This window comes from Myotis yumanensis, unplaced genomic scaffold, assembly GCF_028538775.1.
Source record: "Myotis yumanensis isolate MYYU_CA2020_CCGP unplaced genomic scaffold, mMyoYum1.0.hap1 SCAF_9, whole genome shotgun sequence".
Classification (NCBI taxonomy): domain Eukaryota; kingdom Metazoa; phylum Chordata; class Mammalia; order Chiroptera; family Vespertilionidae; genus Myotis; species Myotis yumanensis.
In genome coordinates, this window is record NW_027223760.1 from 4,558,779 (window position 1) to 4,583,147 (window position 24,369).

The 24,369-nt window shown below is 57.4% G+C and overlaps 2 protein-coding genes across 5 annotated transcripts in view; one reads left to right on the forward strand and one right to left on the reverse strand.

The window, feature by feature from the left end:
* The window catches only part of SMARCD3 (SWI/SNF related BAF chromatin remodeling complex subunit D3), a 37,113-nt gene extending 22,083 nt beyond the window's left edge, over positions 1-15,030 (forward strand). For 2 of the 4 annotated variants that reach the window (XM_070423642.1, XM_070423645.1), the window contains 12 exons: positions 7,269-7,480; positions 9,694-9,736; positions 10,781-10,903; positions 11,018-11,140; positions 11,391-11,486; positions 11,652-11,753; positions 12,003-12,164; positions 13,673-13,770; positions 13,927-14,062; positions 14,318-14,440; positions 14,557-14,658; positions 14,865-15,030. In XM_070423642.1, coding sequence (XP_070279743.1) covers positions 7,269-7,480; positions 9,694-9,736; positions 10,781-10,903; positions 11,018-11,140; positions 11,391-11,486; positions 11,652-11,753; positions 12,003-12,164; positions 13,673-13,770; positions 13,927-14,062; positions 14,318-14,440; positions 14,557-14,658; positions 14,865-14,918 — 1,374 coding nt within the window. In that variant the 3' untranslated portion in view covers positions 14,919-15,030. Of the gene's footprint in view, positions 1-3,806; positions 4,215-6,789; positions 6,968-7,268; positions 7,481-9,693; positions 9,737-10,780; positions 10,904-11,017; positions 11,141-11,390; positions 11,487-11,651; positions 11,754-12,002; positions 12,165-13,672; positions 13,771-13,926; positions 14,063-14,317; positions 14,441-14,556; positions 14,659-14,864 lie in introns of those variants that run through there. The other 2 variants (XM_070423643.1, XM_070423644.1) reach the window with 2 other exon arrangements.
* On the reverse strand, positions 14,474-21,029 carry CHPF2 (chondroitin polymerizing factor 2). The gene is made up of 4 exons (XM_070423641.1): positions 19,301-21,029; positions 18,317-18,881; positions 17,488-17,670; positions 14,474-16,583 (listed from the first exon to the last, which is right to left on the reverse strand). The coding sequence occupies exons 1-4, from the start codon at positions 19,585-19,587 to the stop codon at positions 15,285-15,287; spliced, it is 2,334 nt and encodes a 777-aa protein (XP_070279742.1). The 5' UTR covers positions 19,588-21,029; the 3' UTR covers positions 14,474-15,284.
* Between the last annotated feature and the right edge of the window lie 3,340 nt (positions 21,030-24,369).

Here is a 24,369-nt window from a genome sequence, read left to right on the forward strand (position 1 = left end):
TCCTGGGCACAGAAACGTTCTTGCATGAAGAGAGAGGTCCCTGCACCACGGCTCTGGCCTGGGCAGTGGAGGAGGAGGAGGAGGACAGCGCCCCCACCCATGGTCTGCTCCTCCTGTCCTGTCCGCTGGCGGGAGGAAGCCCCTCAGTGTAGCTGGGGGCTAAGGTGCCGACTCCCCTCCACTCACCTCTGGGGGCTGGGCCTGCCCCTCCGTCTAGCTAGGCTTCCCTGGGGGCAGGGACTTAGGCCAAGCAGGGAGGCTGGGGCAGAGCTGCCGCTGGCCCCCTGGTTGACCTAGGGTTTAGTGAGCAGGGGGCAAAGTGGGGGCTGGGTTTAGGGATGGCCCAGGCCCCTGAAATCAGGGGTTGTCAGCCTGAGCTGCTGGTGGTCTCGCTTCATTCTCATTCATATTCTCTCTCTCCCTCTCTCTCTCTCTCTCACACACACACACACACACACACACACACACCAATCCAAGAGGGTCATTCCATTCTGCTACGGAAAGCTTTATTGCTGGGGTAGAGGAAAGGGGGCAACAGAAAGATCTCCCCTTCAGCCGGCGTTCCTTTGTTCCTCCCCGCCTCCCTCCCTTCCCCTTCCCAGCTCCCCTCCTCCCCTCCTCGCCTCTTCACTCTCCCCGCCTCCCCCGAGTGGGGTCCTCGGAATGGGACCTCCACGGAGGACGGAAGGTGGGGCTCCAGCTCGGCGCAGCGCCGTGACCAGCCTCCCGCAGGGAAGGAGTTAAGTCCCCGCCGCCCGCTCCCCCCGCGCTCCGAGTCCTGCCGCTAGGCCCGGGGCTGACCTTCACCGGGAGGGAGGCCCAGCGCGCATGCCCGGCCGGGCTCGGGCCGGGCTCCCGCCGCTGCCCCGGCCCGGGGAGGCGACAGCCAGGGCGGGCGGCTGCGGCCGGGCCACGTCCCCGCGCCGGGCGCGGTCGGGGGGCGCCGAGCCCGTCCCGCCGCCCCGGCGCATCTCTCGGCGCGGGGAGCGGCGCTTTGCCATTTGGTGCCGGTGGAGCTTCGCGGCGAGGGAAGGAGCGATGGGGGGACGGCAGGGGGGACTCCGGCTCCGGGCCGCCGGCGACCGCCCTCCGCTGGCACGCGCCCGTCCTGGCCGGAGCGCGAGCTGGGCCGGTCGGCACGGGCGGAGGGGCTCGGAGGAAGGCCCCTGCCCGCTGGAATCTGGGCTTTCCCTGGCCTCCTTCCCACCCGGCTGGGGACAGCGGCGGGGCGCTGCTGACTGCCCCTGGGGGCCGAGTGGCTGGGGCTCCTGGCCCCTGTGACGTGGAAGCTCTGGCCTGGCCGGGGACCCAACTGGCACCTCTGCTTTCTGGCCCGAAGGCTCCCTGTGCCCGCACCGCCAGGGTCGCCCCTGTAGCGACGGCAGGCAAACGCGTCTGCGGGTGGGTGCTGGTGAATCTGGCCTGGCGAGTGGGCTGTGGAGCTGGTTAAGGTGCGCCCGCAGGTGCGGGTCCTGGTGGCTCCTGTCCCCTGGTGTTTGCATTAGTGTGGGTGCCTGGACGATGGGGCGGGGCGTGCGTGCGTTACATGCAGCATAGGGATAGCTCCCAGGGGTGGCTGCAGGGGAGGCCCTGACCTTGGTTGGCCCAGAAGGGGGTTCTTATGGACCTGAGTGATACCAGCTCCTGGGGTCCACCACAGCCCTTGGTCCAACCCCTCCGACAACTCCACCATGAGACCAAGCCCCCTCACACATGCTGGGCCATCCTACCCTCAAACTGCCCAGCTGCGTAAGGCCGGGCACCCACCTCCTCCTCTGCTGTTTTCTTTTTCCAAAAAGCCTCTCCAAGAATTGAGAACTCTGCTTTACACAAAGCCGAGGGGAGTCTACCCCTGCCCCGTTCCCCAGGCCCCCACGGCCTGTGGTTTCACACGCCCATGCTAGAAGCACCCACGGAGGGTGGGGGTGCCCAGCCCATGGTGACTCACGCCTTCAGGTAAGTGGCCAAGTACGAGTTCTGTCCACTGGCCACTGAGTTGTGGGTGGTTGCAAGAGTTAGCAGGCATTTGGTCATGTGGAGGCCATGTGCCCAGGCATGGCGGAGGAGCAAGACTTAAAGCCAGTCCCTGACCTCAGGGGCTACAGACCTAACACACATGAAGCACGTCAGACCTTAGTCAGCCCAGTGCCAATTCATGCCACAGGGTAGGTGGCAATGACATTCGGAGAAGAGAAAGATCCACACGAATGGACAAGGGAAGGCTTCTCGGGGAGGTGGGGCCTGAGCTGGGCTTTCAAGGATGAATATGATCAGAACAGGCAGACAGGAGGTGCAGGGCATTCCAGGCAAAGAATATCAGGAGCAGAGGCTTAGAAATGGGACTGAGCGGGGGAGAGGGTAGAAGTTAGTGAACAGGATGGAGAGATTGCCTCCCCACCCCACCACCCCCAGGGCCCAGTCTCTGTGGGTCTGGGTCTGGGGTGGAGCCTAGGTAGAGATTTGGCAGAAAGGGGGTCTCTAGGTCCCAGCTAAGCCCCGGTGGAGGAGGGGCATCATGGACCACCCTTCTTCTCTGGCGTTTCAGGGGACTGACAGTGGATGCCCAAGCGAAACCAGAGTGCAGTGAGAAGAGACTCCCCATACAGAATACTCCCACAGTTCTTGGTCTTGACCTCTGAAGGCATTCTGAAGGGTTGAGGCCCAGCCCCCTCCACACCGCCCCCCCCCCCCTTCCCCAGTGCAATGCTGGATCTGGAGACCTAACTTCAGATACATTTTCCAACAAGTTGCCCCCTCTCCTCACCTGGATTCTGACAGTGCAGCCCCAAGAGGGCCGTAAACTTGACCCACTGTTGTCCCCAAGCCCCTGGGTTCTCCCTTCTGAAGGAGGAGAGAGGGGTGTGGTTTGGGGGGCCGTGGGCGGGGCCAGGGGGCCTAGCCTGTAGATCTCATGACTTGCCCCTCCTATTTCCTGTCCCTCCTAACCCAGAGGACTGCCTGCTCCCACCACACCAGCCTCCTGCAGCGCCCTCGTGACTCCTCCACTACCCTGCTCTCTTTGGGGTCTTGAGGTTGGCTCTGCCAAACCCAGGAGCCCCACCTGCTCCGAGTCGCCCACCCCGCACCCCATGCCAAAGCCACCGACCGGGCTGCTTGCCTCGTGCTCTCTACCCATCCCTCTACAAGCACCCCCATCCTTGCCTCCCCCCACATTTTCCTCTTCCTGTTCTCAAGAGCCCGATCCACCTCTTTCCAAAAGACATCCCCTCCTGCCCTCACTTTCAGAGACACACACAGCCTCACAGGCCCAGACATAGACGCACACAGAGCTGGGAGGCCCCGGCCAGGTCCCGCCACACACGCACCCGCCCCGCACGCGCCCCGCGCCCCGCGCCCCGCGGAGGGAGGCACACAGAGGCGCCTGTCTGTGCGCGCACACAAACACCCCACCCGCCGCCGCCGAGCCGCGGTGCGGACAAGGGCGCTCACAGCTGCGGGCGCCCGGGGACGCCGCCCCTCGGCACACCCACCGCCGCCGCCGGCGCGGGGGGAGGCCTGGTCCGGCTCGGGCGCCCCCGCTCCTCCCGCGAATGTTTCCCTACTTGGCCTGCCAGGTCCCCGGGGAAAGGGCCTCAGAAATGCAGCGGGAGCCACTTGGGGAAAAGTTGGAACTGGCTGTTCCCTGCCCGCCCCGCCGGCGGACTCCCCACCCGAGACACTGTTTGTGGTGGAGCCGGGCGGCCGGCGAGCCCCCGGCCACCTCCCCTGCGCCCCTCCCCGCGCCGCCTCCCGCGGCCCCGGTCGGCCTCGGCGGCCGTGCGGCTCCCAGCGCCGGAGCCGGGCTCGCCGGCCGCCCGGCCGCTGATCTGCGCCGTTTGGGCAGCGAGGCTGGAAGGCAGGCCGGCCGGTCCCCGCGGAGTCGGCGGCGGACCCCGGCGGCGGACTATTTCTGTCTTATCAGCGCAGGAATGCGGCAGCCGCGGCGGCGGCGGCGGCGGCGTGGGCCGTGGGCCGTCAGGGCAGCCCTGAAGGGGCCCCCTCCCCACTCCGCTCGAGTAGAAGTGTGAGAGCGCCCAGCAGGACTCGGAGGGGAGAGTTGGAGGGAAAAAAAGGCAGAAAAGGGAAAGAAAGAGAAAGAGAGCGAGAGAGTGCGAGGAGCCGCCGAGCCCACCCTGATGGCCGCGGACGAAGTTGCCGGAGGGGCGCGCAAAGCCACGAAAAGCAAACTTTTTGAGTTTCTGGTCCATGGGGTGGTGAGTGGGGGAAAGTTGTCGGGGGGGCGCGCTCCCTGGCGCGGGCTGAATGGAGGGCCGCCGGGAGGGGCCGGCGGGGGCCGCTCTCCCACCGGCCACGGGGGGCACCGCAGCCTCGGCCCAGCCCGGGACGGAGCTGGCGCGCTGGCACCGAACACGTCGCCAGGCGGCCGCCGGGGATGGGTGCCCGGGCGGCCAGGGAGGCGTTTGCCTGGGTTCTGGTCAGGGGCTGGGGTGGGGACGTGGAGACTGTCCCCCACCCCCCAGTGGGGCTCCCCTCTGTCCCAGACATGTTTCCTTCCGTTCTTCCCCCTGAGGGCCCAGGTGGTAACCCCTGCCCTGGGTGGGGGTGGGGGTGGGGGTGGGGTGGGGGGCATGGCGTGGGCTGGGCTGTCTGTCCATCGTTGGGAGAGTGTCTCTCTGATTGTATCTCAGGAGCAAGGAGCAGGTGACCCCTGGAGGCACTGGGAGCAGGAAGCTCTCTGGCTGAACAGCCTGTGCATCTCATGAGGAGGACTCTGGGGCTTTGCTGATGGCCTCTGCCATCAGGGCCAGAGAGAGGCCCTCTCTAGGGACAGACCCCAAAATTAAGGGTCTGAGATGGATCCCCTTGGCAGACTCAGCCACCAAAAGCTGCTTCCCTAATGCCTCAAAGGTGTGAAGGAGTGAGGCCTAGAGGCCAACGCGGGGAGGCAGCACAGGGAGCCTGAGGGAGCCCGCGGCCACCTGGGGGCATGGAGCCTCCAGCAGAGGCAGCAGGGGCCAGGTGGGGAGAGGTGTGGAGGGCAGGTGGCCGGGAGAGGCAGGGGCGTCAGAACTTGACATGGGTACTAGGGTTGGAGCCAGGTGTAGAGGAAGCAGTCAGATCAACTCTGGCAAGATTTGGTTCTGACCCCAAAGAAGGCACGCTGTCAGTGAGGGAGGCCCTGGAACCTCGGCCCATGGGGGGAGGGGGGAGGGCTGGTGGCTGCCACAGCTCTCTGGGGCCTCTTCAGCGGGGCAGTGAGTATCACTGACCTTGATAAATGGGAGAGCAGCTGATAAGGAAAATGGGTTTCCTTGGAGTGGCCTGTCCTCCAGCCTGAACCTCTGGGGTAAGGCCCCAGGGGTGTTCCTGTTGACCCGTGGGTTGCCAGTCCTAACCTTGTTGTTTGGGGAGTCCCGTTAACAAAGCCCATCTAGGTGGGAGGAAAGCTACACTTGTGGATTTTTTTATTTGGTCAACTTAGAGCTTCCGTTCTTGAATGGGTCTGAGCCCCACTGCCCCACTCCCAGTGCCTCGTCTGTGCTGGTGGGGAGCGCTGGCCTAGGCTCCCTTCTGGGCCACCACCCTGGAGGTGTGAGTGACAGGGTCAGCTGGGTGGGGGAGGCAGACACATGGGCAGGCAGGTTTCACTGTGGGAGAGATGGACAGAGACAGCTGGTTGGCTGGGGGTTAGGGTTAGACATAATGCTGGGCTGGAGGGAGAGTTGGCAGTTAGAAGGAATTCACCCAGTTTGGGGTCAGGGCTCCTCCTTGTGCCTGGGGGCAGCTGCGCTCCTGGGGGTAAAGTGGTAGTATTTTTATTGTTGTTGATCCTCACCGGAGGATATTTTCTCCATTGATTTTTAGACAGAGTGGAAGGGAGGAAAAGAGACAGAGAGAAACATCGATGTGAGAGAGACACATTGATTGGTTGCCTCCCACACATGCACCAACCTGGGCCAGGATTGAGCCTGCAACTGAGGTACATGCCCTTGACAGGAGTCGAACCCGGGACTCTTCAGTCCCAGGGCTGATGCTCCAACCACTGAGCCAGACCAGCCAGGGCTAAAGTGGTAGTATTTAAATGATCATAGGGCCAAGGGGCTGCATCCCTTGCTCCCTAATCTTCTTCCTGCTCTCCATGTCCCAATCCCTATCCCACCCAGCGTCCACTTTACAGCCCCTCTGGTCCTCCCCAATCTCTCATCTGGAATCTAGACAAGTGGAGTTTAAAGTCTGTGGAACACTTCACTCCGTGTATTTGCATTTCATTTACATCCCATCTGAGCACCTGGATAGTGTCAAGGGAATACACCTGCCTCATCAATCTCTCCAATAGCCCCCTTTGGACCCTGACTTGTGACCTCACTGGGTGGGGTGGGAAGTAGTGGAGGTCTATATGATGAGTCCATCTCTGGTGATTCAGACCTACAGGAAGGAAAGATGATTGTAGGAGGAAATATGCTGCTTTTGACCTACCCAAGCCTCTGGCAGCCCACCTCCGGCTCCTCCCTGCTCCCTCCCCCCGCCACCCCCCCATCAGGGAATCATGGAGGGGCTTGACCTCAGCCTCTCAGGTTGCCTCCAGACCCACCTTCAGCCTCACCTTGGGAGCAAATTACGGGGTGGACCGAGTCAGCGAAGCCCCTAGGTGTGGAAGCTTAGGGTAGCTGAAGGGGATAGAGGGTGGGGCTGAGGGGTCAGAAGCTGGGCCCAGAGAGAAGAGAGGGTGGAGATGGAGGGAGGGGGGCGAGTGCAGGGCAGGACGGCCCAGGAAGCAGGGAATGAAGGGAAGCGGGCCTGCGGGAGTCCCAGCGGGGAGCTCGGGCCCTGACCTAGGTGCAGCCAACTGGTCACTCGGGCTGCCTGTGCCAGGAGGAGCCGTGTGACCTTGGCGAGGTCACGCCTCTCCTTGAGCCGCGGTTGCCTCATCTGTCAAGTGGGGATGGAAGGACCCTCCGAGTCTGTTTTTCGGAGCAGCATGTGGATGTGCACATCCTCTGAAAAGGTTCAAAGGCGCCATTAATATTCATTTCCGCGGTACCTTCCGCAAATCCGAAGCTGGCGATGCCCCGTGCAGTTGCCTGGCTGCAGTTAGCTTCCTGCAGCGAGACGCGAAGCCCCCTCCGCCAAAGCCGCGCGGTTCCGGCGCCCCTGCCCCTCCCACCCTCGTTCACGCCGCTGCAGCAGGGTCACCAGCCGGGGTTTGGGGTGGGGGAGACGCGGCTCGGGACGCCTGGAGCCGGGCCCTGCTCTGACCGGCGGGCGCCTGTTTCTGCTTCACCCCCGCCACCCCCCTCCCAACCCAGCGCCCCGGGATGCCGTCTGGAGCCCGGATGCCCCACCAGGGGGCGCCCATGGGCCCCCCGGGCTCCCCATACATGGGCAGCCCCGCCGTGCGACCCGGCCTGGCCCCCGCGGGCATGGAGCCCGCCCGCAAGCGAGCAGCGCCTCCGCCCGGCCAGAGCCAGGCCCAGAGCCAGGGCCAGCCAGTGCCCACCGCCCCCGCGCGGAGCCGCAGGTGAGTGGGGCCCGGCGCGGAGGGGGCGGGCCGCAGGGACGGGTGGGCGAGGAGCGGGATTGGCAGGGGCGAGGAGGCATGATCAGCAGGGGCCGAGGCGTCCCGGGAGGGATGCCCTCTGGAGAAGTGGAGTGAGGGCACTGCTCTGGTTCCTTTGTGTGCCCACCGTAGCCGAGCTGCGGCCGCAGCGCCCTTTCTCCTTGTCACCTGCTCCAGCCCTCTCTCCAGCCCTTGTTCCCAGGTTAAGGGTGATGCTTCAGCCTTTGGGATTGGGGGGTGGGTGCTGGCAGAAGGCCTGAGAGCAGAGCTGTGAGACTGTGTTTCTCAAAGTGTGGTTGTCCGGTGCACCTTCCCCAGAATTCCCTGGCTTGACTGTTTAAAGCCCCATTCCAGATCTTGGAAATCCGGATCCCTGGCGTGTGTGTGTGTGTGTGTGTGTGTGTGTGTGTGTGTGTGTAGCTTGGGAATTTGCCCTGTTGGGGTGAGGGGGTGTCTTCTGCCCAGTCCTGCTCGCAGGCACTCAAAGGTTGAAGAGCTGTCATAATCTGGCCTCTGGACCAGGTCTGGCCCCAAGCCCCCAGGGCCAGCCCATGTCCTTGTTGGGGCCTTCTGGTGGCACCCCCAAAGCTCCTGCTGGTGCATGACGAGAGAAATGCCCCTTTGGGTTTCACTATTTAGCCAAACACACATGCTTCCCTCTGCTCACCACATGGAGTCCTGTAAAATGTGTAATATGGATTATACCTCGTTATAAAATATTTTTTACACATTGAGGAAAATTCCCTGTTCATAGGGATCCTACGGTGAATTCTCTTTCAAAATAAATCATCCTGTTATACAGTTAACAAGTCCCTGATTTATTTTGTACAAATGGAGAGTCTCACATAGATACTTTGTTCAAAACAAGTCAGACCTGCCTGGCCGGTGTGGCTCAATGGCTGAGCGTCTACCTGAGGTCACAGGTTCGATTCCCAGTCAGGGCACATGCCTGGGTTGCGGACTCAATCCCCAGTGAGGGGCATGCAGGAGGTAGCTGATCAATGATTCTTTCTCATCATTGATGTTTCTATCTCTCTTCCCCTCTTCCTTCCTCTCTGAAATCAATAAAAATGTCTTTTAAAAAACACAAAAACAGCCCTAGCCGGTTTTGCTCAGTGGATAGAGCATCAGCCTGCGGACCAAAGGGTCCCGGGTTCAATTCCAGTCAAGGGCACATACCTTGGTTGCAGTCTCCTCCCCAGCCTGAGCCCCAGCACGAGGCAACCAGTCGATGTGTTTCTCTCACATCATTGTTTCTTTCCGTCTTTCCCTCTCTCTTCCATTCTCTCTAAAAATCAATGGGAAAATATCCTCGGGTGGGGATTACAAAAACAAAACAAACAAAAACAAGTCAGACCTTGAATGAAAGCTACTCTTCTAGCCTTAGAATAGACTTCTGGACAGGGAGGGGCAGTAGTTGAGAACACCACATGGGGGCAGTATAGAGCCATCCTTTACGCTGGGCTATTCACTTGCCAAGGATTCTCTGGGGTGCTTTTGGAAGTCAGAAGCAGCTAGTTGGTCAAGAATAGTCCAATTCCCCCCGAAGTCACGTCCCAGGGGAGAATGTCCCCCCCCCACACACACACATTCTCTGAGTACCTAGGAGTGTGTCCCTGGACCCTGTTGGCAGGTGGTCCAAGGGCACCAGCTCCCTCTCCTCTCATCATCTCCTCCAACCCCAGGGTGGCAGAGGTGCAGTCCTCACCAGCTTCACGTCATCACCTCCTGCTCCAGGGATTGGGGTCAGGGGGTCAGCTAGCCTCCCTTGGACAGTGCCCCCCCCCCCCCCCCCCCCCCAGTTTGGCAGCATAGGAAAGTCCTCAGGAGCCATCCTCTCTCTCCTCTGTCCTCTCTCCTTCCCAGCTTTCCCCAAACACTTCTGCAGCTGCCCGCCTCAGCCCCTAAGTCTATGATTGTCTGGCCCTGTCAGGGCACATGCCTGGGGCAGAAGGAGGCTCCTAGGCCAGAGAAAGGAGGAGTCACCTCTGCCCCCTTAGAGAGAACAGAGCACGAGGCCACACAACACCGTTGTCGCCCCTTGAGCAGGCAGAGGAGTGGGCTGTGGGAACCCCAGCCAGGCGGGCGGAGAGGGGGGATAATTTAGCAGGTGGCCTCCTTACTCCCAGATCTGTTACCATGGTAACCTGGTTTTTTCTTTAAAAAATGTACAGTGCCAAGAGGAGGAAGATGGCTGACAAAATCCTCCCTCAAAGGGTGAGTGCCTTTCACAGAAGCCCCCAGCAGACCCCCACCCCTTGCTGCCCCACCTCATTTGTCTCCCCTCCCCCTAAGGAGCAGAGCTTCAGCGGTCACATCACTTTTACTTTTTGTTTAAAAAGCTAATTAAGAAGTGAGGCTCCCCAGGCCAGAGGGAGGGGGTGGGATAGAGGGAAGGAACAGAACCCAAAGGGGTAGCATCCTGGGCCTGGGGTGCAGTGGACTGAATTTCAGCAGTCCAAACACATGCTGAGCTGGGGAGCGTCGAGGGGGGGCGGGGATAGCTGGTTTAGACATCAGTTGGAGTGACTGGGTGAGGTGCCAGGGCAGAGGCAAGCAACCACATCCCCTAACTGCCTCAGGGACACCAAGGTCCTAGCCAATTTGCAGACACCCAAGGAAAGCCCAGAGGCTGTGTGACAAAGGAAAGGACCAGAGGAGGAGGTGAAGCCTGAGTTTGTTGGGGTCCATGGTGGCTCTGGCCTTCCCTAATCATGAAATGCATGGGTCTCCCTAGAGCAGCGGTTCTCAACCTGTGGGTCGCGACCCCTTTGGGGGTCGAACGACCCTTTCACAGGGGTCGCCTAAGACCATCGAAAAACACATATATAATTACATATTGTTTTTGTGATTAATCACTATGCTTTAATTATGTTCAATTTGTAACAATGAAAATACATCCTGCATATCAGATATTTACATTACGATTCATAACAGTAGCAACATTACAGTTATGAAGTAGCAACGAAAAAAATTTTATGGTTGGGGGTCACCACCACATGAGGAACTGTATTAAAAGGTCGCGGCATTAGGAAGGTTGAGAACCACTGCCCTGGAGGGAGAAGCAGTTTTTGTCCCTATACATGAGGCTGCTACTGCTGGATACGCCATCCTGGGGAGAGGTCCCATTCTCACTCTCAGAAGTCCCAGAACCAGCCAGCTCCCCTCCATCTCTGTGTACCTGGAAGCACGTGATACGCACACATTCCACCTACAAGATTGGCTGAGCCCCTGTTCTCTGCCTTGCTCCTCCTCTTCCAGATCCGGGAGCTGGTCCCTGAATCCCAGGCTTACATGGACCTCCTGGCGTTTGAGAGGAAACTGGATCAAACCATCATGCGGAAGCGGGTGGACATCCAGGAGGCTCTGAAGAGGCCGATGAAGGTGCCTTGGTTTAGGGGTGGGAAGGCGCTCTGCGTCCTGCTCCCAGAACGGAAACGTGGGGTTGCGGGGAGGGCACACAGTGCTTGCTCTGTGGGACACTCTTTATTTCTACAGCAAAAGCGGAAGCTGCGTCTCTATATCTCCAATACGTTTAACCCTGCGAAGCCCGATGCTGAGGATTCTGACGGCAGCATCGCCTCCTGGGAGCTGCGGGTGGAGGGGAAACTCCTGGATGACGTACGTCTTGGCCCAGGTCTCTCCAGGTGTCCTGGGGTGGGTATGGGGCTGGACTGAGGACAGAACTAGATGTTTGCACTGAGGGTTAGGGAGTCAGCCCTGCCCAGGGTGGGTGGCCTGGAGGGACATCAGGGGTGCAGAGGCCTGCTTCTAACCATGCTGCCCTACCCAACCAGCCCCACCCCCTCCCAACTCATTCTGCCCCCATGGTCCCTGTTCTGCCCCCACAGTCCCTGTTCTTCTCCCACAGCCCAGCAAGCAGAAGCGAAAGTTCTCTTCCTTCTTCAAGAGTTTGGTCATTGAACTAGACAAAGACCTTTATGGCCCTGACAACCACCTAGTTGAGGTAAGACCCAGACCCCACATTGCCCTAGAATTGCCACCCTTCCACAGGCCCAAGTCCTGCAGTCCCATCAGCTGCACAGATTTGCACCAGGGACCACCCTAGAGCCCCAAGCCTCACCAGCCCAGATGGGCCTGTGACGTGACCCAGCTCTTCTCCCCTGGACAGTGGCACCGGACGCCCACCACCCAGGAGACGGATGGGTTCCAGGTGAAGAGGCCGGGGGACCTGAGTGTGCGCTGCACGCTGCTCCTCATGCTGGACTACCAGGTCCGTGCCAGTCCCCCACCCTGCAGGCACCATGAGGCCTTTGGCCACCCACACCCTTTCTCTTAGACACGTGGGCGAAGGCCCCCAAGGTAGGCATCCCAAGAGACCCATCCTCACCAACCCCGTCTCCAGAAGCACATTTCCAAGGAGCCCAATCACCATGTTGTACCCCCCACTTCCACCCCAGTCCCAAGCTGCCTGGCTTTGAGCTCTTTCCACTCCCTAATTTTCATGGTCACCTTTTCACAGCCTCCCCAGTTCAAACTGGATCCCCGCCTGGCCCGGCTGCTGGGCTTGCACACGCAGAGCCGCTCAGCCATCGTCCAGGCCCTGTGGCAGTATGTGAAGACCAACAGGCTGCAGGACTCCCATGACAAGGAATACATCAATGGGGACAAGTATTTCCAGCAGGTACCCTGAGCCCAGGGACGTGGGGAGCAGACAGAGTCACCGGTAGGGGAAGTGCCTCTACTAAGGTAATACCACCCCTATCTTTAGATTCTCAGGTATTAGAAACCATAGTCACTCTCTCAGAGCCAGAGACCAGGGTCCTAGTCCAGGCCCTACCATGGTGTAGCTCTGTGCTGCATTTTTGCCATCCCAGATCAGAGAGGTGTGGAACCCCAAAAAGCTCTCAGGAATGTAATATTCTTGGCACTCAGAGTTGGATCTCAGGGGTCTGGTCCTGGGTCCTGACTCTGGGTGAATTACTTGGCCATTTTGAGCCTTGTTCCTTATCTGTCCCATCTAACCCACTGGGCAGTTAGGAAAATCAAATTGCTATGAAAGGGGTTTGACAAAAATTCTACCAAAGTAGAGATTTTTTTTTAATCCTCACCCGAGGATATCTTTTTATTTATTTAATTTAAATATATTCTTATTGATTTCAGAGAGGAAGGGAGAGGGAGAAAGAGATAGAAACATCAATGATGAGAGAGAATCATGGATCTGCTGCCTCTTGCACAGCCCACACTGAGGATCGAGCCCGCAACCTGGGAATTGAATCGTGACCTCCTGGTTCATAGGATAACACTCGACCACTGAGCCATGCTGAGGATATCTTTTAAAATATATTTTTTATTTCAGCGAGCGGGAGGGAGAGGGAGATAGAAACATCAGTGATGAGAATCATCAATCCACTGCCTCCTGCACACCCCCTACTGGGGATCGAGCCTGAAACCTGGGCATGTGCCCTGACTGTGAATCGAACCATGACCTCCTGGTTCATGGGTCAGCATTCAACCACTGAGCCGATATTTTTCCCCCAGTGACCTTTTTAGGGAGAGTGGGAGGGAAGAGGGAAAGAGAAACATCAATGTGAGAAACACATTGACTGGTTGCCTCCTGCATGTGCCCTTATGGGGCTGGGGATAGAACCTGCAACTGAGGTATGTGCCCTTGACCCAGAATTGAACCCATGACCCTTCGGTCCACAGGCTGACGCTCTAACCACTGAGCAACCAGCCAGGGCAGTAGAGATTATTCTTAATACATTTTAAATAAATACAGCAGATAAACCTGAGGAGTAAAAAGAACAGTTGATGTTTATTGAGCACTTACCACGTGTCAGGCAGGTATGTTCCAAGCACGTTGAGTGTACTGATGCACTGAATTCTAACCACAACCCTGAGAGAGGGGTACTACTATTATCCCCATTCTAGAGATGAAGAAACTGAGGTCTGAGTCATTAAGTAACTTGCTCAGGCTGCAGAGTAAGTGGTGGGAGCAGGATTTGTATCTAGGCAGGCAGACCCAGGGTCCATCCTCAACCACTGCACCGCACCAGCCCATGGGCCCCTAGTTTCAGACCCGTGAGTCATCAGATGCTCCTGGCTTCTTGTGGCCTTTCCAGAAAGGATCTAGAACTGTAGTTATGCTCTTTCCAAGCACAAAAGAGTGACCTCTTCCTCCTGCCTCAGATTTTTGATTGTCCCCGGCTGAAGTTTTCTGAGATTCCCCAACGCCTCACAGCCCTGCTGTTGCCCCCTGACCCAATTGTCATCAATCACGTCATCAGGTGAGGCCCCGGCTTGCTCCTCAGACCGGGGAATCATTTCCTCCTGTCCTGCCTGTCCCGCCCATCCCAATGCCCCCTCCCTCCCCACTGCGTCTGCCCTGGGGCCCTTGGCCTCTGTGGGGGCAGGTGAACTCCAAGGGCTGGACTTCCTGGCAGCGTGGACCCGTCAGACCAGAAGAAGACGGCGTGCTATGACATTGATGTGGAGGTGGAGGAGCCACTGAAGGGGCAGATGAGCAGTTTCCTCCTGTCCACGGCCAACCAGCAGGAGATCAGCGCTCTGGACAGTAAGGTGGGGCCAGAGCCCAGAGCTGCAGTGGGATGTTAACCCAGAAATAACAGAGTACAGACAGAATAGACCCGAGCGTGGGCCTATGGAGAGATGAAGGACTTAACACCCCCTCCCCTGGGACTGCAGAGACCTGGGGCCCGAGGGACTGTTCTTCCAAGGAACAGCAGCAGCCCTTCCCCCATGTGTCTCCCTCCCCCTCCCCCCTTCTTCCACATCACCACAGCCAGGTGAAAGCTTCTGTCTTTCTACCTGTAGATCCATGAGACGATTGAGTCCATAAACCAGCTCAAGATTCAGAGGGACTTCATGCTAAGCTTCTCCAGAGACCCCAAAGGCTACATCCAAGACCTGCTCTGCTCCCAGAGCCGGGACCTCAAGGTGAAGGGGACTTGGGGAGCACTGGATGGAAAACAAGCATATCAGGAAGACAGTAAAGGTTGTACACAGGGGCGGGAAGGGCCCAGGCTCAGGGCTGACTCCATTCTCCCTCCCAGGTGATGACAGATGTGGCAGGCAACCCTGAGGAGGAGCGCCGGGCTGAGTTCTACCACCAGCCCTGGTCTCAGGAAGCAGTCAGCCGCTACTTCTACTGCAAGGTGTGAAGGGGCCCGGGCACCTCAGGCCCCTCCTGAGAAACTTCCTTCCTCAGCCTCCAGTGCCCTTGCCACTCCACCATGTCCCTCACCTCCTGGGAGCCCTCCCTGCTCCCAGATGCTCTTCCAGGGTGGGCAGCGGGTGGTTGGGGTCATCCTGTCACTCACCAGCAACACGTAACCCTGCTCCTGCTCTGATTTCTCTAAAGATCCAGCAGCGCAGGCAGGAGCTGGAGCAGTCGCTGGTGGTGCGCAACACCTAGGAGCCCTGCAAATGAGCACTGCGGGCCAGGGCCGCCTGACCCAGGCTCTGCCAGCACCCCTCTGCCCACCTGTGGGAGGTGGGGAACTGGATTAAAGGTCATTCATCTGCTAGCAGCTGTGTGGTCATTGGCAACTGGGAGAGAGGAGGAAGGGGGAGGCAGTAGGTCCCTCTGGGAAAACTCCCCAGCCCCTCCCTGAGATTCTTCTCCTGACTCCGTTTCCCTAGACCTAAAATCACTTTGGCAGAAGACACTTTTTAATCACATTTTCTTATTTTAAAAAAAATACAGCCACAAGCTCTCCATCCATCTTGCCTTGCCCTCCTGGGGCTGAGGCAGAAAGGGGAACCACCTGGCAGCCCGAGGCTAGGTGCTGTTGCCCTGCTCCTGCTCGAACAGGGCCATAGCCAGCTGGGCCCGGCCAGCCAGCCCCTCCAGGTTGCTTAGGCGGCAGCGGTGATAGAGTTCCTCACTGAGCCGAGGGCTGCAGTCCCGCAGGGAGAACTTCTGCACCAGCCCTGGCTCCACGGCTCGGAAGAGGTGGAGCCCTGAGAACCGGAGGAACACATCCATCACCTCCAGCCCCTCCAGGGCTTCCTCCTCTTCCTGGCCTGCCAGTTCAGCGGCCAGCCGTGCGCGGGCAGCCAGGTAGTCGGCATTGTAGAAGCAGCCCTCTGCGGAAGCCTGGCGGTCAAACCGGCCTCCTCCAGGAGCCCCCCGGGCAGGGTCAGCACCAGGAGGGGATGGGGGGTCAGGGCCAGCCCCCGGGGGAGACTTCTGTGGTGCCAGAGCAGGGTGGAACTCCTGGAAATGGACGGGGAAGAAGGCCTGCCAGCCAGAGATGGCATTCATGCGGCAGCGGTTGAGCACCTCTGGTCCAGGCCGGGTCCACACAGTGGTGAGGAAGAAAAGCGTGTCCACCGGGTGCTTCTTGGACACCACGTCCATGAGCCGGACCTGGGAAGGGGCCTCCGCCCGCACTGCGAGCCAGGCCAGCCTCGTCCCAGGGTACCGTCGCTCCAACTCGGCCACTGCAGCCTTCACCCCAAGAAACGGGTCCAGGGCCCCTCGGCCACCTTCCTGTGGCCCATAGACCAGCAGGAGGGTGAGCAACACGTGCTCTCGTGGCTCCAGAACGCTGGCCGCAAAGGCCTCGAGGAAAGCAGGGGCCAAAGCAGCTTCCGCCACCAGGAGCGGCAGCACCAGCTGCACACGGGTGGCCTCCGTGACATAGGGCATAGGCAGGATTTCCACTCGACTCAGCGGCCGAAGCAGGCTGACCCTGCGGGCCAGAGCCCGCCGGTGCCCACGCTGCGTCACAGCTTCCAGCAGTAGGTCCAGGGTGTACTCCATGCCCCGCGCTGGGTCGAAGCGCCGGTAGCCATTGAGCAGCCGCTGCTTCTGGAATCGCAGCCGGGGCTGATAGCGCCGATTCAGCTGCTCCAGAGCCGTCTCCACAGCATCGCCCACGTCCGCCCGGCTAGCCCCTTGCAGTGGGCACTTGGGTGCCCCATCTGCACAGGAGAAGGTGTGCTGTTCTGTGAAGTAGTCCCAGCCCAGCACCTCAAATCGAGAGCGTGGTGTGAACGGGGCCGGGAGCCCCACAGGCCAGCTCAGTCCTGCCTCCCCCTCGGGGGTCAGCACGGTCAGGTTCCGGATCTGAGCCTAGGGCAGGAGGGACACACAGTTAGTCAAACCGGGGGAGCTAGGTAGTCCTCAGGACCCGCCCGCCCTGGGCTCTGCGCTCTGTCCTGACACTTAGTGGGGTGCCCCTTGGCTAACCACTCAATTCCCTGTACCTTACATTCTTCCTCTATAAACGCAGTAGGCATATGAATTACACCCCCTGTACACAAATGCAGCGAGGAGGCCGGCGGGGAGGAATGTGCTTTGGCAGACAGACCTTAAAGCATCCTGAAATACAACGCTCAACGGCTCCCCCTCCAAAACCCAAAGTACTCCCATCCTCCTGAGAACACACCTTTGTGTTCACCTGTTCTTCACCTCTGACAACCCCACAACAAACTAGAATATTCTTCAAACCCTTGGTTTTTTTAGGACAATGATAGAAATTAGGGGGCTGGGGTTGTGGCCTCCTTGGTGGAGAGGCGCACTGTTCCGAGCCCTGACCCTCACAGTTCACCATCAAACCCTTCTAACTGCATCCGGGTCTTTCCAGGAGCTCATCTGATGATTGGCCTGGACCCAAGAGCCCCTTCTCTCTGGAGCTGCTTTAAATTTAGGTACAGTTAGCCCTAGCCTGTCTGACTCCATGGATAGAGCACTGGCCCAAGGACTAAAGGATCCTGGGTTTAATTCCAGTCAAGGGCATGTACCTCATTTGCAGGCTTGATCCCCGGCCCTGGTCGGGGCATATGTGGGAGGCAACCAATGAATGTGTCTTCTCTCTCTCACATCGATGTTTCTTTCTCTGTCTCTCCCCCTCCCTTCCACTCTCTCTAAAAATCAATGAAAAAATATCCTCGGGAGAGGATAAAAAAGAATTTAGGTATGGTCAGCTTCTTCCTACCCCACCAGCCTCCCCCTCACTCCAGCCGACCCGGCTCACCTGCAGTTGCTCTATTTCGCTGTACGTCTGCTCGAGCTCCAGAGTGCTGAAGCGCTTGTGGAGCCGGTACATGAGGGTCCCCTCCGATACAGGGTGCACTGCAAAGGCACTCAGGAAAGCCGAGCTCCCCTCCTTCTCCGGGTCTCTATTTTTGGCCAGTTCAAATGAGCGATACTGCTGCCCCTAGAGGGACCAATCAGACCAATCAATGCCACACACGGAGGGCTGCCCGTCTCAACCAGCCCTGACCAAACCCAGCATTCACCCCTATGACTGCTGCTGCCACCGTGCAAGGACGGAGGAAGCGGAGGCTCAGTCCAGTGTCCCCTTAACCTTGGCCTTACTCTCACTGCTAAATTTTGGAAAAAACAATGTTCAGTAGGCAACTAAGGGTACCCTCTTCCCCAGAGAGCCCTACTGTTTCTCCAGGGAATGAACACCACAAGCCAGCAAGTACTCCTACCTTGCTGGTCTCAAAGACAGGGCAGCTCTCAGGGCTAGAACAGGGATTACCTCACTTCTCCAAGAGAGTAGCCATCTCTAGAACATTCCCAGATTGTTCACGACTGTGCGTGTGTCAGGGCAGATGGATGGAGGACTGAGGAGGGGGCACCTTTCTATCTTCTCACAGGGTCCCTGACAAGATGCCCCCAGGGCTAAGACTGCCTGAGGGCAGCAGGGCAGCCAGAGGCACACTCGCTATCTGTGAAGGGCAAACCAGAGGCCGCATGTGCTGCTGGGAAGGAGCCAGCATCACTTAGCCTGGAGACCAATCTCTCAGTCACTACTAAGTTGTCAGGGACCCGGACTGACTTGAAAGGGCTGTCACCTGGTGCTGTGAGACACAGCCGATACCCAGAGAGTCGATGAGGCAGCGGCCAAGCCACTCGTCAGGACGGGCACTGAGAATGTCCCCTCGGCAGCCATCCAGATGTGGCCGCAATCGAAGCAGGAGACTCCGAGACAACAGGTAGCCAAAGCCCCCATGGCAGTACCGGGCCTGCTCGCCGGCACCAATGAACTCCTCCGCCCGGCCCAAATACAGGTCTTGGTTGATGCTGAGGTGGCCAGCAAGGGCTGCCAGGCGGGGGGCCTGCACATACGTGTCATCCTGCATGATGAAGAACCAGTCGTAGTCGGCCCCAAAGTGTGTGTGGAGATGGCGCAGGGTCTCTGACATGAGCCAGGCCGGTCGCTCGTCCCCATGAGATACCACCTGCATGCCCGCTGGAGCCCGGGCCCCCCGCTGCCCAGTGAAGTAGAGCAACCGAGGGAAGTGGTGGGCCACTGTGCGGTTTACAGCCACGGCCAAAGTGGACAGCGTGGCCCGGGAAGTCAGGACAGCCACCAGCAACCGCTCCCGAGAGCCCAGCTCTGTCTGGATGTACCGAGTCCTGTGGAGAGACCAGTCTGTCAAGGGTCAGCTCCCTCATCTCAGGAACCCAGGTTGTATAGCATACACATCCCTCTAGAAATGAGGTAGTTGAAGGTGAGAAAAGAGAAGAGACCTCCTCATCAGTATTAATTAGCTCCTGGAGTAAGCATCCTCTGAACAGCTGACATTGGGGATGGGCTTACTAATGATGGGCTAGACGAAGTAGATGCAATTCCTACCCTATCTAAGAACATCCAGCACTAATGTAACACCAATAGGTGAGACTTTCTTAGACTGAGGAAGCGGGAAAAAAGAAATAGAACCACGATGGTAAGAATTGCTCCATGGGCCCAACACAGATTACCACTGAAGGCAGAGGCAAGGCCTTAGAGCAGCCCTAAAGTGGGGTCGGGGGCTATGCACACATGCAGCTCTCACCTCAGCACCTTCTTGTAAGGCTTGTTGGGATCCCTATAGTAGGGAACAATCCGGGGTTTGAACTCTTCATCACTTTGGTCAAGCCCAATTCTTGAGTCAGGATTCTGCAGGCCTCCTGGTTCCCCCACAGCCTCTACACAGGGATCTTCTCCCTCACCCTGGATCCAGGAAACCCGCAAGAGGCTCAGGCTGCATCCCAGAGACAGCCCCAGGATGAGGGGCAGCGCTGGTCGCAGGAGAGCCAACAGGGAGCTCAGTCGCATGGTGGTAGGCCCTGCTGTGCGCATGCTCCAGAGGGCACAGCCTCAAGGATCACTCAGTGGGTTGACGGGTGCTGGGCCAGCGGTAGGCATGCAGTTTTAACCAGGGAACCTGGGGCCCATGAGCTCAGCAGCAGAACAAGGCGTGTTTGCTTCCAGGCCCAGCATCCCCAGTAAGCTGGACGGTCCCGTCTTCACAATCCTGTCTGGCTGGTCTCCAGTTATCAAAGTGCCAGATCTAACCCTCAGTCCAGACGGTAATAAATATGAGATTCCAAGTGGCCCACTAACGGCTTATGGCCTGTCTTCCCGTAGAAAAGGGAGGCAACAACACTCACTCCTGCCAAACGTAACCCAAAAAGGCCCACACACATCTGTAGACCAAGTCAAGAGCCAGCAGCAGCTGCTACAGAAGGGTCAGGGGAAAGCACCTGCTGCAGCAGAACAGGGCGCCACCCGAGGCGCTGCCGCCCTACCCTTCCCCAGAGCCTGGCCTGGCGGGTCTCACTCAGGTTGCTGAAAGGGATCAGGGCCTCTCTCTACTCCACTCCCGAGTGCCAAGGAAACACGGGGCGGGAGGGACCCTCCGCCCAGTCAGGAGGGGGCTAGAGCCACTGGCATGGCACACGGAAGCTCTGCCCACCCAAATGAGGGGCAGAGAGCGAGCCCCAGCCCCAGCTCTCACAGGGGCACGGTGGCTGCCGGGGCCATTTTGCAGCACCTCCTTCCCCAAGCCCAGATGCTCAGAGGCGGTGCTGCCACCTCCCTCTCCGGGAGGACAGGAGGCAATTGGCAGTAACTGCGGAGGGCGGTGTCAGAGCCCCTCGCTGTCCCGTCGTACCAGGGCCCCAGGTTCCCAAACCAAACCAAACCGAGAGGCCGAGGAGCGGCTCGAGGCCACGCGGGTTCTGGACAGGCTGGCCGCGGTGCTCCCTCTGCGATCACGGACCCATCCCAGTCCTAGAAAGAAGGCTCAAGGCGACTGTTAGCTGTTAGTCTCCAAACAAACAAAACCGGCTGCGTCACGGAGCTGCCGAGGGCGGGGGACTGAGAGGAGGACCAGGACCCCGTGCCCGGGGCTTCCGCGGGGCCGCAGGGGGAGGCCCGGCAGCAGGCCCGGGGCGAAGGGGGAGGATGTGACCGCCGCGAGCAGCGCCGTCCCCGGAGCGGGGCGAGGGCGTGGGGCGGGGGGAGGGCGGGAAGGAGGAACAGACCCCAGGTGCCGCCGAGGCGCCGGCTCCGCCGCGGCCGCTGCCACCTCACGGCCCGGCCCCTCCTTCCTCTTCCGCCCGCTGTCAGCCGGTCTCTATGGTGACCGCATCCGGCCGCTCTCTCCGCCGCGCCCTCTCTATGGTCTCCCGGCTCCTCCTCGGGACCGCGTGCCGCCGCCCCTCTCGAGCCAGCGTGAGCTCCACAGCTGCTCCTCCGAGTGGCCCTGGGGGCCGCAAACCTTCCACCCCAACTCCCATCCCAACTCCCATCCGCCCTGGAAAGTACCCCGCAATGATCACGGTTCCGCCCCGGGACTCTCCCCGCGGCTCCGGAACCCGCCGCTCGGCTCCGGAACCCGCCGCTCGGCTCCGTCAGGCGGCCAGGTGTTGGCCTGGAAGTTGCCGGCCATCGTCGTGGGTACCGAGTGCCCGGGGTGGGCGTGGTCCCTCCCTCGGGAGCTGAGAGTCTCACACTGACCGGCAGAATACACACGGGCAGAAGTCCCGAGCTGTCACACGCGCCACGGCAGACACGGCGAGTCCCGTGGGAAAACACGACAGGACGAATTAGAGTGGGAATTTGGGAAGGCTGAGAATCCAGAGTTTCAGTGAGTCACCCAAACGAAATGTGAGTTTTCCAGGTAAAAAGCAGAGCCCAGAAAGAGGAGAGAGGCTGGCTGAGAGAAGACCTGGGGAGGCCGGGGCAGCTAGGGCCTGGAGAGGGGGGAACACAGCCCAGGCCGGCGGGGCTTCTGACAACCACCGAGGCTCCGGCCAGGACGGCACATCCCTCGGGGGTAAGCGGGAGGTGTGCAGGAGCAACTTTGTTGCCAAATGTTAGAGGGGAAGAGCCAAGAACGTCAGATGCCTTGCACATTGTAAGACAGTATCACACCAAGTAACAATGGTCTGTCCCGGGGCTTTACCACGTCCTACTGGCCCAGCCCGTGTGGTTCAGTGGTTGAGCGTTGACCCATGAACCAGGCAATCACAGTTCCAATCCCGCTCAGGGCACATGCCTGGGTTTAGACTCCATCCCCAGTTGAGGGCTGCAGGAGGCAGCCAATCAATGATTCTCTCATCATTGATGTTCCTATCTCTCTCCTTCTCCCTTCCTCTCTCTGAAATCAATGAAAACACATTAAGAAAAAAAAAATTTGCCCTATTGAACATTCATGTAAGTGAAATATATTTTCTAAAAAAGTGTTTGCTATTAAAAGGGAACACCAGAGCTAATAGAGTTTAAGAACCATCATTCTAGGAAGTATATAAGACAGAACTCACCAGGACTGCTATCCTTTGCTGCGTTTTGATCTTATCCTCAGACCACAACTTGAGCTCCCCTCAGCAGCTGTCACATAAAAGGTGGTAAATGACTTGTTAGAAGAAGCTCTAGAAAGGAGAATAGGGACAATCACCTGGATGTGGGATGATAATAGGTTCCAGATAAGCATTGTCCAATAGAAATATAATCTGAGCCACAAATGTGAGCCATATATATAATTTAAATTTTTCTTATATATGTTTTATTATAGTACTAAATATATCCAAAATATTTCATTTTTTAATACATATATTTTTACTGATTTCAGAGAGGAAGGGAGAGGGAGAAAGAGATAGAAACATCAATGATGGGAGAGAATCATTGATCGGCTGCCTCCTGCACGCCCCTTACTGGGGATGGAGCCTGAAACCCAGGGATGTGCCCTGACTGGGAATCAAACTGTGATCTCCTCTTTCATAGATCAGGGCGACACTCAACCACTAAGTCACGCAGGCTGGGTTCCAAAATATTATTTCAACATATAACCAATATAAAAAGTTGACATATTTCACATTCTCCCTCTCCCCCATATGCAATCTTTGAAATTGAATGCATATTTGATACAGCTTATCTCAATTCAGACCAGTCACATTTCAGGTTCAAGTTCAAGTGCTCCATAACCACATGTGGCTAGGCTACCACAGTGAACAGCACAGTTCCAGACCCTTCTCACTGAGTTCCTAGGTAATTCTGGATGAGATGTTTCCTTCCTTGGGTCTCATTTCTTTATATTTAAATGACGAGTTCAGACCTAGTGTTCTTGCTTGCAGCACTGACCTTCTGTGATTTTTCATATTTAGCCAGTCCTTCCCTACTCTACCTACCTCTCTCTCTCTCTCTCTCTCTCTCTCTCTCCATTTCCCCATTTCTTCTCCCCTCATTGCCAGATCTGTTCCCTGAAAGATATGTAAATCCTGGGTGAGAATGGCAGAATTTCTAAGTGGCCAACAAGTTTTCTAAGCCACTCATGCTGTGCTGAAGGAAGACTGCCAAGCAACTGTTGATTCATGAGAAATCCTGGAGATGATTGGTGGCTATGTAAGTGGCTTCTTGAAGTAACTGGTTATAGTCTTTCTCTTGCTAACCTGAGCCATTTTAGAGCTGGAGTTCTGGAACCAGCAAATTCCAGCCTTAAATACTGCCACTGTCTCCTACCAGCAGTGATGTGTTATTAACAGCTCTGTGCCTTTGTTTCCAATATGTAAAATGGTAATAATACCCACCTTGGGGTTTGTTGGGGGAGATTAAATGGATTTGCATAGCCCTAACCTGTTTGGCTCAATGGATAGAGTGTCGGCCTGGGGACTCAAGGGTCCCAGGTTCAATTCTGGTCAAAGGGCATGTACCTTGGTTGCGGGCACATACCGAGTGGGGAGTGTGCAGGAGGCAGCTGATCGATGTTTCTCTCTAATCGATGTTTCTAATTCTCTATCCCTCTCCCTTCCTCTCTGTAAAAAAACCAATAAAATATATTTTTTAGAAAAAAAATGGATTTGCATAGATGAAAGGGCATAATAAATGTTAGTTCTCCGTAACCTGTAGCCTGCCCATAACCAGACATTTTAATGAGGCTGGGAGAGGGAGGCATATTTTAGACAGGTGCTTGGAAGAAAGGCTTTGCTCAGCTATTGTCTATATTCTTTACCTAAAACAATGCTTCTGTCCAGAGTAGATGCTTACTATTTGTCAAATGTATTAAATAAAATAAATATTCAGTATATACTTAGGCAAGGATTCTACCAGTAGCAAAAAAGGCAAAAGGAAGCCTATCAGAACTCTGGTTAAGTAATTATTAGCCAATTTACAAGAATTAAACTCTAATCCTGCCCTAGCCAGTAGTTAGAACATCGGCTCTCGACTGAAGGGTCTCAGGTTCGATTCCAGTCAAGGGCATGCCTGTACCTGGCTTGCAGGCTCGATCCCCCACGCCAGTCTGGGCGTGTGTGGGAGGCAACCAATTGATATGTCTTTCTCACCTTGATGTTTCTCTCTCCCTGTCTCACTCTTTCTAAAAATATCAATGGTGTTCATATTTTCTGCCTATGTTTTAATTGGGTTTTCTTTTTATTGATATGTAAGAGGTCTTTATATATTATCAACACAAGTCCTCTTTCATAGAGGTGATTTCCAAATATTTTCTCCCAGCTCGTGGTTTGTCTTTTCAATTCTCTTAACAGTAGCTTTTGAAGAGCATAAGATTTCAATATTGATGAGGTCCAATTTTTCAGTTTGTTCTTTTATGGATTGTGGTTTAGTATCATATTTAAGAAATAT